Source organism: Scyliorhinus torazame, chromosome 12, assembly GCF_047496885.1.
Source record: "Scyliorhinus torazame isolate Kashiwa2021f chromosome 12, sScyTor2.1, whole genome shotgun sequence".
In the NCBI taxonomy this organism is placed as follows: domain Eukaryota; kingdom Metazoa; phylum Chordata; class Chondrichthyes; order Carcharhiniformes; family Scyliorhinidae; genus Scyliorhinus; species Scyliorhinus torazame.
The window spans coordinates 195,677,772-195,693,166 of record NC_092718.1 but is presented as its reverse complement, the minus strand read 5'-3'; the positions used below and the strand labels follow the sequence as shown (position 1 = coordinate 195,693,166).

Sequence of the window (15,395 nt, the reverse complement as noted above, 5' to 3'; positions counted from 1 at the left end):
CATTTTAATCAGCCTATTCAACATACTGTAGATGTACATCTGTCTAATATGGCACAATTGCAGGATTCCTCTGACCAGTACATTCATCACTGGACTGTAACTTGGTCAATATCTTCCTCTCCTTCTTCAGAGTCTTCTGTCTCACGTTTGGTGTCAAACACCCTGGGCGGGTTTCTCTGTTGGCCGACGCCGAAATCGGGGAGTGCAATTGGGTGGAGAATAGCTCCTGACGCCGAAATCGTGGCAGGCGTGGTTTGACAGCGAATTACAATGCTCCATCTCCTCGAAAACGGTGTCATTGCGATGCACGGCGCGCGTAGTTGAAACACCGTTCGCATCTCATTAATGGACCCACCCGCGATGCTCCGCCTCTGATGGGCCGAGTTCCCGACGCTGCGGTGTGGGTATGCAACACCATTACCGCAGCCGGCAAGGCAGCCATGCTGCTGACAGCCCGCTATAAACCTGATGCACTGGGCTGTATAGATGCCCTCCCAGGGCATCTCCCTGGGTGCCCCCATTCCCCAGCCGACCCATCAGCTGTATGGGTGCTGCAGCACAACCTGTCCCGTCTCTCCGGCCGCGATTCGTGTGTGCGTGTGTGGGGGGTGTTTAGTTTAAGTGTGACTGCAGCTTGTCCGCCCATCACGTGAGTGTCCATCACGGGTCCTGCAATTCCTGCACCGTTTTTAGTTGGTTTTGCTGGTGTTCCACACAGCACCGGTGCTAGCCCCTCACCGGTAGCGGAAATGGGTGCAGGTGTGGTGCCGATTTTTCTGATGTGGAACTCCACAGATTCTCCGTTGGCGTCAGCACTGAGACTCAGAAATGGAGAATCCAGCCCCCTATTTTATCTATTACGACAGTTGATTGCATACTGGAATTTCAAAACACACCAAAAACACCGATTGACCACACTAGTAATTTGGGGTTAATTCTTTTTGTAGACATTTCCCGATTCATTCCTCCTGCCATAATTGGTAAAGATATTTCTGTCCTCATTTACTTTTAGTTATAAATCTTCTTTCATATTGATGCTTGCAACCTGTTTCTGGACCACCTCGCCATCCCATTAACACTGTGTCTTCCATAGTCTGTCTTCTCACCATTTGTGTCATGAATGCTGTCGGGAAGAAATGTTTGCCCAGGAATTTTTTAAGAGCCTCTGACATTGGTTCTAACAGAGTGTGTCTTGTTGCAATTTTAACTCTCATCAAAACCAGAATCCTATCCATATTTGTAACTTGAGCAAAGTCCAATAATTTAAACACCAGTACTGATTGAGGGGTTTTGAGACAGAGTTTTTGCAGCATAGTATATAGTCTGCTGAATTCCTTTGTATACTCTTCTATGGAGGTATCCTCTGACTTTCTAAATCTGTCAAAATCTAACTAGGCCTCATAAACACTTAAGTCATTCTTTTTGTAAATTTTATCCATGAACTTTTAAAAGTATCCAAACCTTCATCTAAGGCCAACTGATCCAAATCCAATTCCGAGAATACCTTGCATCTTATTTTGCTTTTGCATGGTGTCGAAAGTGCCAAGGTCATTCCTTGTTTTTCCTTGGGCAAGGATGTAACCGGTGCCCACATGGTAACTTCATTCTTCTATTGGTCATAGGGCTCACTCCTCAAACAATGGTGGGTAGTCATACCCTAATACTTTACACTTGGGATCCAGCCATGCCATTCATTTTCCAGGTTTATCTAAATCATTCTAATAGGTTAGAATTCAGAATACAGTCTTTCGTCCAAAGAAATCTTAGTTTGCAATCCTTTTATACTTACTAGCAGGAACCATCATCTCCTACCATTGTTAAGCTTTAATGGTAGCTCTGTAAAAAGAACGAGAGACCATGTCTTGACTTCAACTCCAATTTTGTATTCTACAATCACATCTGCTTCAACTCCACAATGCCACCTTTGTCCCATCTATTATATGGGGAACATGAATTATTTCCTAACACAGCTACTGTCGTGAGGAGAGGGACTGTCCTCTCTTCTATCTCTTCTTGCATCCACCGATCTTCTCTGGATGACTCTGCTGTCCCTGCGATGCTTCAGCCGCGATTGGATAAAATGGCTGAAAAATCACACATCTTTGTGGACAGCGTCCGGGTGCTTGGCATCAATGCTGATTGAAAGATTTGGGCACATCTCCAACAGCTTCATCAATTTTCTGACTAGGTCAATAATTTGCCTTCATTTCCATGAGCTTCAACTATAGCTAACAGTTTCTTACGCCAAACGTTATCAAATACCTTTTGAAAGTCTGTAACTAACATCCATAGACATTCCCTTGTCAATTGGACGAATGCTTTTTAGCAATTTTCTGAACTTAGATGTTAAGCTAACTGATCAATATTTTCCTAGCTTGGCTTTGTCACCGTGCTTAAATAACAGATTAAGTTATACAATTTACTAATCTGGAGGAATAGTTCCTAAATCAAGAGAACATTGAAAGATTATAATTAGGGCATCTGTAATGTTCTCAGCTACTGGGATTGAACCATGGGGATTTGTCACTCTTTCATGCCATTAATTTCTCCATTACTGTTATTTTGCTTAAATTAATTTTGAATCCTGCGTTTGATTCAATAATAGTTTCCTTGGGATAGAACCATAGAAATGTTACAGCACAGAAAGAAGACATTCCGTCAATTGTGTCTGCACCAGTCAAAAAAGAAACTAGCCGCTCATTTTATCCCTATTTTCCAGCACTTGGTCCATAGGCTTGCAGGTTACAGCACTTCAGATTCAGATCCACATACCTTTCAAATGCATTCAATATTTCAGCCTCAACCACCAACTTAGGCAATGAATTCCAGATGCCCACCACCCTTTGGGTAAAAAAGATTTTCCTCCTGTCCCCTCTAATCCTGCTACCAATCACCTTAAATCTATAATTAATTGAGCCCTTAGCTGGGGGAAACCAGTCTTTCCTGTCTACCCTCTCTCGGCCTTTCAGAATTTTGTACACCTCAATTAGGTCACCCCTTAGCCTCTCTCCTGTTGCAAGGAAAAGCCATAGCATATTTAATCTCTCCTCATAGCTGCAATGTTCAAGCCCTGACAACATTCTTGTAAATCTCCTCTGGCATCTCTCCAGAGCAGTATCCTTCCCATAATGCGGTGACCAGAACTGTGTGCACAACTCTAGCTGTGGCATAACCAGCGTTTTAAAAAAAAAAATATGTTCATTCAAAGTTTTTCCAACAAAAATTTTCAACCAATTAAACCCCCCCTCCCCGTAACAGAAAAGAAAAAGAGAAAAGAACAGAACATAAACATATCACTCAAACATAATACAGAACTTATACAATGGGTTTCTCCCGCACATATTAACCCTCCCATATGCTTTTTTTTTTTTTTACAAGTACCCCTAGGAAAAACCCCTCCCCCGCCCGCCCAAGTACCCCCCCCCCCCCCTCCCTGGGTTGCTGCTGCTGCTGACCGACCTCATTCTAACGCACCGCGAGATAGTCTAGGAATGGTTGCCACCGCCTGAAGAACCCCTGCGCAGACCCTCTCAAGGCAAACTTTATCCTCTCCAGCTTAATGAATGTCATTTATCCAGGCTTCCACACTTCCACATGAGCAAGATCCTCCGCCGGGCTACCAGGGACACAAAGGCCAGAATACCGGCCTCTTTTGCCTCCTGCACTCCCGGCTCGTCCGCCACCCCAAATAATGCCAGCCCCCAACTTGGCTTGACCTGGACTTTCACCACCTTGGACACAGTCTTTACTAAAACCCCTCCAGAACCCATCCGGTGCCGGGCACGACCAGAACATGTGGGTGTGATTCGCCGAGCTTCCCGAGCACCTCCCGCATCTGTCCTCCATCCCAAAGAACCTACTCAGCCTCGCCCCTGTCATATGCGCTCTGTGAATAACCTTAAACTGTATCAGGCTGAGTCTGGCACATGTGGAAGAGGAATGAACCCTACTCAGGGCATCAGCCCACAGACCCTCTTCAATCTCCTCCCCCAACTCCTCCTCCCACTTGCCCTTCAGCTCCTCTACCGAAGCCTCCTCCTCTTCTTTCATCTCCTGATATATCGGCGAAACCTTGCCTTCTCCGACCCATACACCCAAAATTACCCTGTCCTGAATCCCCTGTGCCTGAAGCAACGGGAATCCCCTCACCTGCTGCCTCACAAACGCCCTCACTTGCATATACCTGAACGCATTTCCCGGGGGTAACCCAAACTTCTCCTCTAGCGCCCCTAGGCTCGCAAACGTCCCGTCTATAAACAGGTCCCCCATCCTTCTGATCCCTGCCAGATGCCAGCTCCAAAACCCCCCGTCCATCCTTCCTGGGACTAACCGATGGTTCTCCCGGATCGGGGACCACACCGAGGCTCCCATCTCACCCCTATGTCGTCTCCACTGCCCCCAGATCTTTAGCGTTGCCGCCACCACCGGACTCGTGGTGTACCTTGTCGGCGAGAGCGGCAGCGGTGCCGTCACCAGCGCCCTCAGGCTCGTCCCTTTGCAGGAAGCCATCTCCAGCCTCTTCCATACTGCCCCCTCTCCCTCTATTACCCACTTACGGATCATCGCCACGTTGGCTGCCCAATAATAGCCACCCAGATTCGGCAACACCAGCCCTCCCTGTCCCTACTATGCTCCAGAAACCCACTCCTTACCCTCGGGGTCTTGTTTGCACACACAAAACCCATGATGCTCCTACCTACCCGCTTATAAAAGGCCTTGGTAATCATAATAGGAAGGCACACAAAAAGAAACCTCGGGAGGACCATCATTTTAATCGACTGTACCCTGCCCGCGAGCGAGAGTGGCAACACATCCCATCTTTTAAAGTCCTCCTCCATCTGCTCCACCAGCCATGTCAAATTAAGTTTGTGTAGGGCCCCCCAGCTCCTAGCTATCTGGATCCCCAAGTACTGAAAGCTCCTTTCCGCCTTCCTCAACGGTAGGTCGTCTATCCCTCTTCCCTGGTCCCCTGGATGCACCACAAAGAGCTCACGTTTCCCTACATTGAGTTTATAGCCCGAGAAGTCCCCAAACTCCCTTAGGATCCGCATGACCTCCACCATCCCCTCCACTGGATCTGCCACATACAGCAACAGGTCGTCCGCATACAGCGACACCCGATGCTCCCCTCCCTCTCGGACCACCCCCCTCCATTTCCTGGACTCCCTTAATGCCATGGCCAAAGGCTCAATTGCTAATGCAAACAACAGGGGGGACAGGGGGCAGCACCCCTGCCGTGTCCCTCGATACAGCCGAAAATACTCCGACCTCCGCCGATTCGTAACCACACTCGCCACCGGGGCTCTATATAGGAGCTTAACCCAACTGATAAACCCCTCCCCAAACCCAAACCTCCACAACACTTCCCAGAAATACTCCCACTCCACCCGGTCAAAGGCCTTCTCCGCGTCCATAGCTGCCACGATCTCCGCCTCTCCCTCCACCGATGGCATCATAATCACATTTAGGAGCCTCCGCACATTGGTGTTTAGCTGCCTGCCCTTTACAAATCCCGTCTGGTCCTCATGAATCACCCCCGGGACACAGTCCTCAATACTCGTAGCCAGCACTTTTGCCAGCAAATTAGCAAACACATTGAGGAGCGAGATCGGTCTATACGACCCACATTGCAGTGGGTCCTTGTCCCGCTTCAGGATCAGAGAGATCAGCGCCCTGGACATTGTCGGGGGCAGGGTCTCCCCCTCCCTTGCCTCATTGAAAGTCCTCACTAGCAACGGGGCTAACAGGTCCGCATACTTTCTGTAAAACTCAACCGGGAACCCATCTGGCCCCAGGGCCTTCCCCGCCTGCATGCTCCCCAGTCCTTTAACCAGCTCCTCCAACCCAATTGGCGCCCCCAAACCAGCCACCTCCTGCTCCTCCACCCTCGGGAACCTCAGTTGATCTAGAAATCGTCGCATCCCCTCTTCCCCCGCTGGGGGCTGAGATCTGTACAACTCCTCATAAAAGTCCTTAAATGCTTCATTTACTTTCACCGCACTCTGCACCGTAGTTCCCCTGCCATCCTTGACTCCACCTATCTCCCTCGCTGCCATCCTCTTACGGAGCTGATGTGTCAGCATCCGGCTCGCCTTCTCCCCATACCCGTACGTCGCCCCCTGTGCTTTCCTCCATTGTGCCTCTGCCTTCCCTGTGGTCAACAGGTCGAATTCCGTCTGAAGACTTCGCCGCTCCCTAAGTAGTCCCTCCTCGGGGGGCCTCTGCATATTTCCTGTCTACCCTTAGGATCTCCCCCACTAACCTCTCCCTTTCCCTGCCCTCTCTCTTCTCCCTGTGAGCCCTGATGGAGATTAACTCTCCCCTGACCACCGCCTTCAGCGCCTCCCATACTACCCCCACCTGCACCTCCCCGTTGTCGTTGGCCTCCAAATACCTTTCGATGCACCCCTGCACCCTCCCGCACACCACCTCATCCGCCAGTAATCCCACATCCAGACGCCACAGTGGGCCTTGGTCCCTCTCCTCTCCTAACTCCAGCTCCACCCAGTGCGGGCGTGGTCTGAGATGGCTATGGCCGAGTACTCCGTTCCCTCCACTTTCGGGATCAGCGCCCTACTCAAAACAAAAAAATCTATCCGGGAGTAGGCTCTGTGTACGTGAGAAAGAAAAGAGAATTCCCTGGCCAGGGGCCGAGCAAATCTCCACGGATCTACTCCCCTCATCTGGTCCATAAACCCCCTAAGCACCTTGGCCGCAGCCGGCCTCTTCCCTGTCCTGGATCTGGAACGATCTAATGCTGGGTCCAACACCGTGTTGAAATCCCCCGCCCCCCATTATCAAGCTTCCTGCCTCCAGATCTGGAATCCGCCCCAACATGCGCTTCATAAATCCAGCATCATCCCAGTTCGGGGCGTATACCAATACCACCCACGTCCCCTGCAACCTACCTCTCACCATCACGTATCGACCTCCATTGTTCACTACAATATTCTTGGCCCCAAACGACACCCGCTTCCCCACCAGTATTGTCACCCCTCTGTTCTTTGCATCCAGCCCCGAATGGAATACCTGTCCTACCCATCCCTTTCGTAACCTGACCTTGTCTGCCACCTTCAAATGTGTCTCCTGAAGCATGACCCTGTCTGCCTTCAGTCCCTTTAAGTGCACGAACACTCTGGCCCTCTTAACCGGCCCATTCAGGCCCCTCACATTCCAAGTTATCAGCCGGATGCCCCCCCCCCCCCTTGCCGACTAGCCATCTCCTTTTCTAGGCCAGTCCCGTGCCCGCGCCTCCCGCACTCTCCAGTCCCCCAGACGGGGGACCCCCGCCCCGACCACCTCTTCTGTTTCCAGTTCCCCATCGGCCAATGCAGCAGCAACCCTATTTCCCCCCCCCTCCCCCCGCTAGATCCGTATCTAGCTCTTTTGCTCCCCCATAACACTCCCGTAAGTCAGCAGACTCCTGCTGACCCCGGCCTCCCCCGCCGTCCCATTGACCCCCCCCCCCCCCCCGTGTGGGAATCCCCCCACCCCCACCTCCCCAGCAATCAGTGTGCGCTCATCCACACCCCCACACCCGTCCTTCCCTAGCGCGGGAAAAAGCCCGCGCTTTCCTGAGCCGGCTCTGGCGCCGCTCCTGTTGCGGCCTTATCCCAATTCCCCCATCCCCGGGCCTCCCCTCCCTCCAGCCCCGGCGCCCACACTCTCTCACAGTCTCTCCATCAGATCTCTTCCCCCATCCATCATCCAACCTGTGGAACATTCCCTACGCATAGTTAAAACCCTGTATACAGCCGACAGCCCCCCCACAACCACAAACCCTCAGTTTGAGTCCAACTTTTCAGTTTGTATAAAGGTCCAAGCCTCCTCCGGCGTTTCGAAGTAGTGGTGTCGATCCTGAAACGTGACCCACAATCGCGCTGGCTGCAGAATTCCGAACCGAACCCCCTTCCGATGGAGCATCGCCTTGGCCCGATTAAAACCAGCTCTCTTCTTTGCCACCTCCGCACTCCAGTCCTGATAGATTCGGATCTCCGTATTCTCCCACCTGCTGCTCCGCTCCTTCTTGGCCCATCTCAAGACACACTCTCTATCCACGAAACGGCAGAACCTCACCACTACCGCCCTTGGCGGCTTGTAGGCCTTGGGTCTCCTCGCCAGGACCCGATGAGCCCCATCTAGCTCCAGGGGACTCGGAGAGGCCTCCACACCCATCAGCGAGTTGAGCATCGTGCTCACATATGCCCCGGCATCAGCCCCCTCCACTCCTTCAGGGAGACCCAGAACCCGAAGATTCTTCCTCCTCGACCTGTTCTCCAGGCCCTTGAATCTTTCCGCCTACCTCTTGTGCAGCGCCACGTGTGCCTCCATCTTCACCGCCAGGCCCAAGATCTCATCCTCGTTGGGCCGTCTGGGTCTCCACTAACCCCTCGATCACCGTCAGCATTGGCGCCAGTACCTCTTTCTTCAGCTTCTCAAAGCAGCACCTGAGAAACTCCTGCTGCTCCTGCACCCATGCCGCTTGATCTCCGCCCACCGCCATCTTGTTTTTTCTCCCTCGCACTTTTCGCTGCTCCAAAAAAGGTTTTTTGACCGCTCCACTCCTGGTCCACTCCATATACTATGGCAGGGGGAAGGGACCTTGCTATCCCCTTCCCACACTGGAAGTCGTTGAAAAAATTGCCGTTGGGGCTCCTCTGGAGAGCCCAAAAGTCCGTTTTAGCGGGAGCCGCCAAATGTGTGGCTTAGCTCCGCATAGCCGCAACTGGAAGTTCCTAATCAGCGTTTTATACAGTTCCATCATTACATCCCTGCTTTTTTAACTCAATACCTCGCCCAATAAAGGAAAACATTCCAGGTGCTTTGTTAACCACCTTGTCCACCTGTTTTGCCACCTTCAAGGACCTGCAAACATGCATTCCAAGGTTTCTCACTTCCTCAACCCCTATCAATATTTTCCTGTTTATTGAGTATTTCTTTGCTTTGTTTGCCCTCTCCAAATGCGTTACCTCACACGGATTGAATTCCATTTGACACTTCTCTGCCCACACCAAACCATTGGTATTGTTCTGGAGTCCAACCTATGCTCTTCACTACCATAAACATTCACTCCCTCCACTGAGAAGCTTTCATGTGTTTCAGCCTTGCCAAATTAAACTTTTATTTAAAGTTCTTTCACAAAATATGTGCACCACTGGCGAGGCCAACATTTGTTGCCCAGCTCCAATTGCCACTGAGGATGGTGAACCCTTGAGCCGACCCCCTTAGAACAAACTTAATCCGCTCTAGCTTTATAAACCTTGCCATGTCATTTATCCAGGTCTCCACCCCCGGGGGCTTGGCTTCTTTCCACATTAGCAATATCCTGCGCCGGGCTACTAGGGACGCAAAGGCCAAAACATCGGCCTCTCTCGCCCCCTGCACTCCCGGCTCTTGTGCAATCCCAAATATAGCCAACCCCCAGCTTGGTTCGACCCGGACCCCCACTACTTTTGAAAGCACCTTTGTCACCCCCATCCAGAACCCCTGTAGTGCCGGGCATGACCAAAACATATGGGTATGATTCGCTGGGCTTCTCGAGCACCTCGCACACCTATCCTCCACCCCAAAAAATTTACTGAGCCGTGCTCCAATCATATGCGCCCTGTGTAATACCTTAAACTGAATCAGGCTTAGCCTGGCACATGAGGACGACGAGTTTACCCTGCTTAGGGCATCTGCCCACAGCCCCTCCTCGATCTCCTCCCCCAGCTCTTCTTCCCATTTCCCTTTTAGTTCATCTACCATAGTCTCCCCTTCGTCCCTCATTTCCCTATATATATCTGACACCTTACCATCCCCCACCCATGTCTTTGAGATCACTCTGTCCTGCACCTCTTGTGTCGGGAGCTGCGGGAATTCCCTCACCTGTTGCCTCGCAAAAGCCCTCAGTTGCATATACCTGAATGCATTCCCTTGGGGCAACCCATATTTCTCGGTCAGCGCTCCCAGACTCGCGAACTTCCCATCCACAAACAGATCTTTCAGTTGCGTTATTCCTGCTCTTTGCCACATTCCATATCCCCCATCCATTCCCCCCGGGGCAAACCTATGGTTGTTTCTTATCGGGGACCCCCCCAAGGCTCCAGTCTTTCCCCTATGTCGTCTCCACTGTCCCCAAATCTTCAGTGTAGCCACCACCACCGGGCTGTGGTGTAGTTCCTCGGTGAGAACGGCAATGGGGCTGTCACCATAGCCTGTAGGCTAGTCCCCCTACAGGACGCCCTCTCTAATCTCTTCTACGCCGCTCCCTCCTCCTCTCCCATCCACTTACTCACCATTGAAATATTAGCGGCCCAATAATACTCACTCAGGCTCGGTAGTGCCAGCCCCCCCCCCCTATCCCTGCTACGCTGTAAGAATCCCTTCCTCACTCTCGGGGTCTTCCCGGCCCACACACAACCCATGATGCTCTTTTCAATCCTTTTAAAAAAAGCCTTCGTGATCACCACCGGGAGGCACTGAAACACAAAGAGGAATCTCGGGAGGACCACCATCTTAACCGCCTGCACCCTCCCTGCCAGTGACAGGGATACCATATCCCATCTCTTGAAATCCTCCTCCATTTGTTCCACCAACCGCGTTAAATTTAACCTATGCAATGTACCCCAATTCTTGGCTATCTGGATCCCCAGGTAACGAAAGTCCCTTGTTACCTTCCTCAACGGTAGGTCCTCTATTTCTCTACTCTGCTCCCCTGGATGCACCACAAACAACTCACTTTTCCCCATGTTCAATTTATACCCTGAAAAATCCCCAAACTCCCCAAGTATCCGCATTATTTCTGGCATCCCCTCCGCCGGGTCTGCCACATATAGTAACAAATCGTCCGCATACAAAGATACCCGGTGTTCTTCTCCTCCTCTAAGTACTCCCCTCCACTTCTTGGAACCCCTCAACGCTATCGCCAGGGGCTCAATCGCCAGTGCAAACAATAATGGGGACAGAGGGCATCCCTGCCTTGTACCTCTATGGAGCCGAAAATATGCAGATCCCCGTCCATTCGTGACCACGCTCGCCATCGGGGCCCTATACAACAGCTGCACCATCTAACATACCCCTCTCCAAAACCAAATCTCCTCAACACCTCCCACAAATAATCCCACTCCACTCTATCAAATGCTTTCTCGGCATCCATCGCCACTACTATCTCCGTTTCCCCCTCTGGTGGGGGCATCATCATTACCCCTAACAGCCTCCGTATATTCGTGTTCAGCTGTCTCCCCTTCACAAACCCAGTTTGGTCCTCGTGGACCACCCCCGGGACACATTCCTCTATTCTCATTGCCATTACCTTGGCCAGGACCTTGGCATCTACATTTAGGAGGGAAATAGGTCTATAGGACCCGCATTGTAGCGGGTCCTTTTCCTTCTTTAAGAGAAGCGATATCGTTGCTTCAGACATAGTCGGGGGCAGTTGTCCCCTTTCCTTTGCCTCATTAAAGGTCCTCGTCAATACCGGGGCGAGCAAGTCCACATATTTTCTATAGAATTCGACTGGGAATCCATCCGGTCCCGGGGCCTTTCCCGCCTGCATGCTCCTAATTCCTTTCGCCACTTCTTCTACCTCGATCTGTGCTCCCAGTCCCACCCTTTCCTGTTCTTCCACCTTGGGAAATTCCAGCCGATCCAAAAAGCCCATCATTCTCTCCCTCCCATCCGGGGGCTGAGCTTCATATAATTTTTTATAAAATGTCTTGAACACTCCATTCACTCTCTCCGCTCCCCGCTCCATCTCTCCTTCCTCATCCCTCACTCCCCCTATTTCCCTCGCTGCTCCCCTTTTCCTCAATTGGTGTGCCAGCAACCTGCTCGCCTTCTCCCCATATTCGTACTGTACACCCTGTGCCATCCTCCATTGTGCCTCTGCAGTGCCCGTAGTCAGCAAGTCAAATTCTACATGTAGCCTTTGCCTTTCCCTGTACAGTCCCTCCTCCGGTGCTTCCGCATATTGTCTGTCCACCCTCAAAAGTTCTTGCAGCAACCGCTCCCGTTCCTTACTCTCCTGCTTCCCTTTATGTGCCCTTATTGATATCAGCTCCCCTCTAACCACCGCCTTCAGCGCCTCCCAGACCACTCCCACCTGGACCTCCCCATTATCATTGAGTTCCAAGTACTTTTCAATGCATCCCCTCACCCTTAGACACACCCCCTCATCTGCCATTAGTCCCATATCCATTCTCCAGGGTGGGCGCCCTCCTGTTTCCTCCCCTATCTCCAAGTCTACCCAGTGTGGAGCGTGATCAGAAATGGCTATAACCGTATACTCCATTCCCCTCACCTTCGGGATCAACGCCCTTCCCAGCACAAAAAAGTCTATTCGCGAATAAACTTTATGGACATAGGAGAAAAACGAGAACTCCTTACTCCTAGGTCTGCTAAATCTCCACGGGTCTACACCTCCCATCTGCTCCATAAAATCTTTAAGTACCTTGGCTGCTGCCGGCCTCCTTCCAGTCCTGGACTTCGACCTATCCAGCCCTGGTTCCAACACCATATTAAAATCTCCCCCCATTATCAGCTTTCCCATCTCTAGGTCCGGAATGCGTCCTAGCATCCGCCTCATAAAATTGGCATCATCCTAGTTCGGGGCATATACGTTTACCAAAACCACCGTCTCCCCCTGTAGTTTGCCACTCACCATCACGTATCTGCCCCCGTTATCCGCCACTATAGTCTTTGCCTCGAACATTACCCGCTTCCCCACTAATATAGCCATCCCCCTGTTTTTCGCATCTAGCCCCGAATGGAACACCTGCCCCACCCATCCTTTGCGTAGCCTAACCTGGTCTATCAGTTTCAGGTGCGTTTCCTGTAACAGAACCACATCTGCCTTAAGTTTCTTAAGGTATGCGAGTACCCGTGCCCTCTTTATCAGCCCGTTCAGCCCTCTCACGTTCCACGTGATCAGCCGGGTTGGGGGGCTTCCTACCCTCCCCCCCCTCCCCCTTGTCGATTAGCCATCCCCTTTTTCCAGCTCCTCACCCGGTTCCCACGCAGCTGTATCTCCCCCAGGCGGTGCCCCCCCGCCCATCCCCTCCCATACCAGCTCCCCCCTCTCCCCAGCAGCAGCAACCCAGTAATTCCCCCCCCCCCGCTAGATCCCCCGCTAGCGTAATTACTCCCCACATGTTGCTCCCAGAAGTCAGCAAACTCTGGCCGACCCCGGCTTCCCCCCCCCCCCCCCGTGACCTCGGCTCGCACCGTGCGACGCTCCCTCCTTCCTGCTTCTCTATTCCCGCCATGATTATCATAGCGCGGGAACCAAGCCCGCGCTTCTCCCTTGGCCCCGCCCCCAATGGCCAACGCCCCATCTCCTCCACCTCCCCATCTCCCCCCATCACCACCTGTGGAAGAGAGAAAAGTTACCACATCGCAGGATTAATACATAAAACTCCTCTTTCCCCCCTTTTTAACCCCCCTCTTCGCCCCCCACATTCGTCCCACCACTTTGTTCAAACGTTCTTTTTAATAACCCGCTCATTCCAGTTTTTCTTCCACAATAAAAGTCCACGCTTCATCCGCCGTCTCAAAGTAGTGGTGCCTCCCTCGATATGTGACCCACAGTCTTGCCGGTTGCAGCATTCCAAATTTTATCTTCTTTTTATGAAGCACCGCCTTGGCCCGATTAAAGCTCGCCCTCCTTCTCACCACCTCCGCACTCCAGTCTTGATAAACGCGGATCACCGCGTTCTCCCATTTACTGCTCCGAGTTTTCTTTCCCCATCTAAGGACCATTTTTCTATCCTTAAAACGGAGGAATCTCACCACTATGGCTCTGGGAATTTCTCCTGCTCTCGGTCCTTGCGCCATCACTCGGTATGCTCCCTCCACCTCCAACGGACCCGCCGGGGCCTCCGCTCCCATTAACGAGTGCAGCATCGTGCACACATATGCCCCGACGTCTGCTCCCTCCGCACCTTCAGGAAGACCAAGAATCCTCAGGTTGTTCCTCCTTGCGTTGTTCTCCAGTGCCTCCAACCTTTCCACACATCGTTTCTGATGTGCCTCATGCATCTCCGTCTTCACCACCAGGCCCTGTATGTCGTCCTCATTCTCGGCTGCCTTTGCCTTCACGACCCGAAGCTCCCGCTCCTGGGTCTTTTGTTCCTCCTTTAGCCCTTCGATCGCCTGTAGTATCGGGGCCAACAGCTCTTTCTTCATTTCCTTTTTGAGCTCTTCCACACAGCATTTCAAGAACTCTTGTTGTTCAGGGCCCCATGTTAAACTGCCACCTTCCGACGCCATCTTGGTTTTTGCTTGCCTTCCTTGCCGCAGTTCTAAAGGATCCACTGCAATCCGGCCACTTTCTCCTTTTTTCATCCGTATCCAGGGGGGATTCCCTTCTGGTTCACCGCACAGTACTTTTAGCCGTCAAAATTGCCGTTGGGGCTCCTATCAAGAGCCCAAAAGTCCATTTCACCGGGAGCTGCCGAAACGTGCGACTCAGCTGGTCATCGCCGCACCTGGAAGTCCCACATTGCAACTATTCTAATAGTACATAGAAATAATAGAATTATGTTTTTGTACATGGAATGCAGTGTACTGAATATTCTGAACTATTGTATTTTTGCTGAAGCTGCTAATTTGAAAACTGATGCTGAAGCCTCCAACCTCCCTGAAGGGAAAGTGAAAATTATACTGGATCATGATAGAACAATACTTGATGCAGATGAAGATGATGTGGAGAAGGCAAGTCTGTTATATTATAAGAGTATAATTAACTAGAATAATTTATTTTCAATTATTGACATTCTAAAATAAATTTTGACACCCTTCAATATACAGGCTTATTCGACATACACTTGCTTCCAATTGTGGGTAAATTGTTAAATGTACTGAATATAGAATAATCCTCCATACATATATCTGTAAACAAACTGTAATTAAGATCTAATTAAACAATGAGTTTCAAACTGGTATCTATAAACCTGTTTTGCACTGAGTGCTGAATTTGGTGCTTTTTGAGTGCGATAGTGAGAGTTTGGTGACCGAGGGAGTATAAGGCTTCATTTTTATCTAAAGTTTAGTCTTTCTTTTATTTAGTTAATTAACTTAAAAGTTGCTGTTTGGTTTAGAAGAAGGTGAATTTTCAATCAGCTTTAAACAGGCTTCTACTTCTAGGCACTTGCAGCTGGAGCTTGTTAATTAGTTAATTGGATTAGGCCAGTTTTTCAGAGGCTAGATTCACAGTATAAAAGTGATCCCCTACAGTGCAGACTTTGTTTGCACTGAGTGCTGAATTCGGTGCTTTTTGAGTGCGATAGTGAGAGTTTGGTGACCGAGGGAGTGCTGAATTTGGTGCTTTTTGAGTGCGATAGTGAGAGTTTGGTGACCGAGGGAGTTAGGTGAGGAGGGAGTAAGGTGCTCCTTTCATTTTGTTTCTGACATTTCCG

The 15,395-nt window shown here is 50.9% G+C and overlaps 1 protein-coding gene across 13 annotated transcripts in view; it reads left to right on the top strand.

Moving 5' to 3' along the window:
• myo18ab (myosin XVIIIA b) overlaps window positions 1–15,395 on the top strand; it is a 351,310-nt gene that overhangs the window by 131,674 nt on the left and 204,241 nt on the right. For all 13 annotated transcript variants that reach the window (XM_072469598.1, XM_072469597.1, XM_072469599.1 and 10 more), the window contains one exon: window positions 14,579–14,691. In XM_072469598.1, the coding sequence (XP_072325699.1) occupies window positions 14,579–14,691 (113 nt within the window). The remainder of the gene's footprint in view (window positions 1–14,578; window positions 14,692–15,395) is intronic.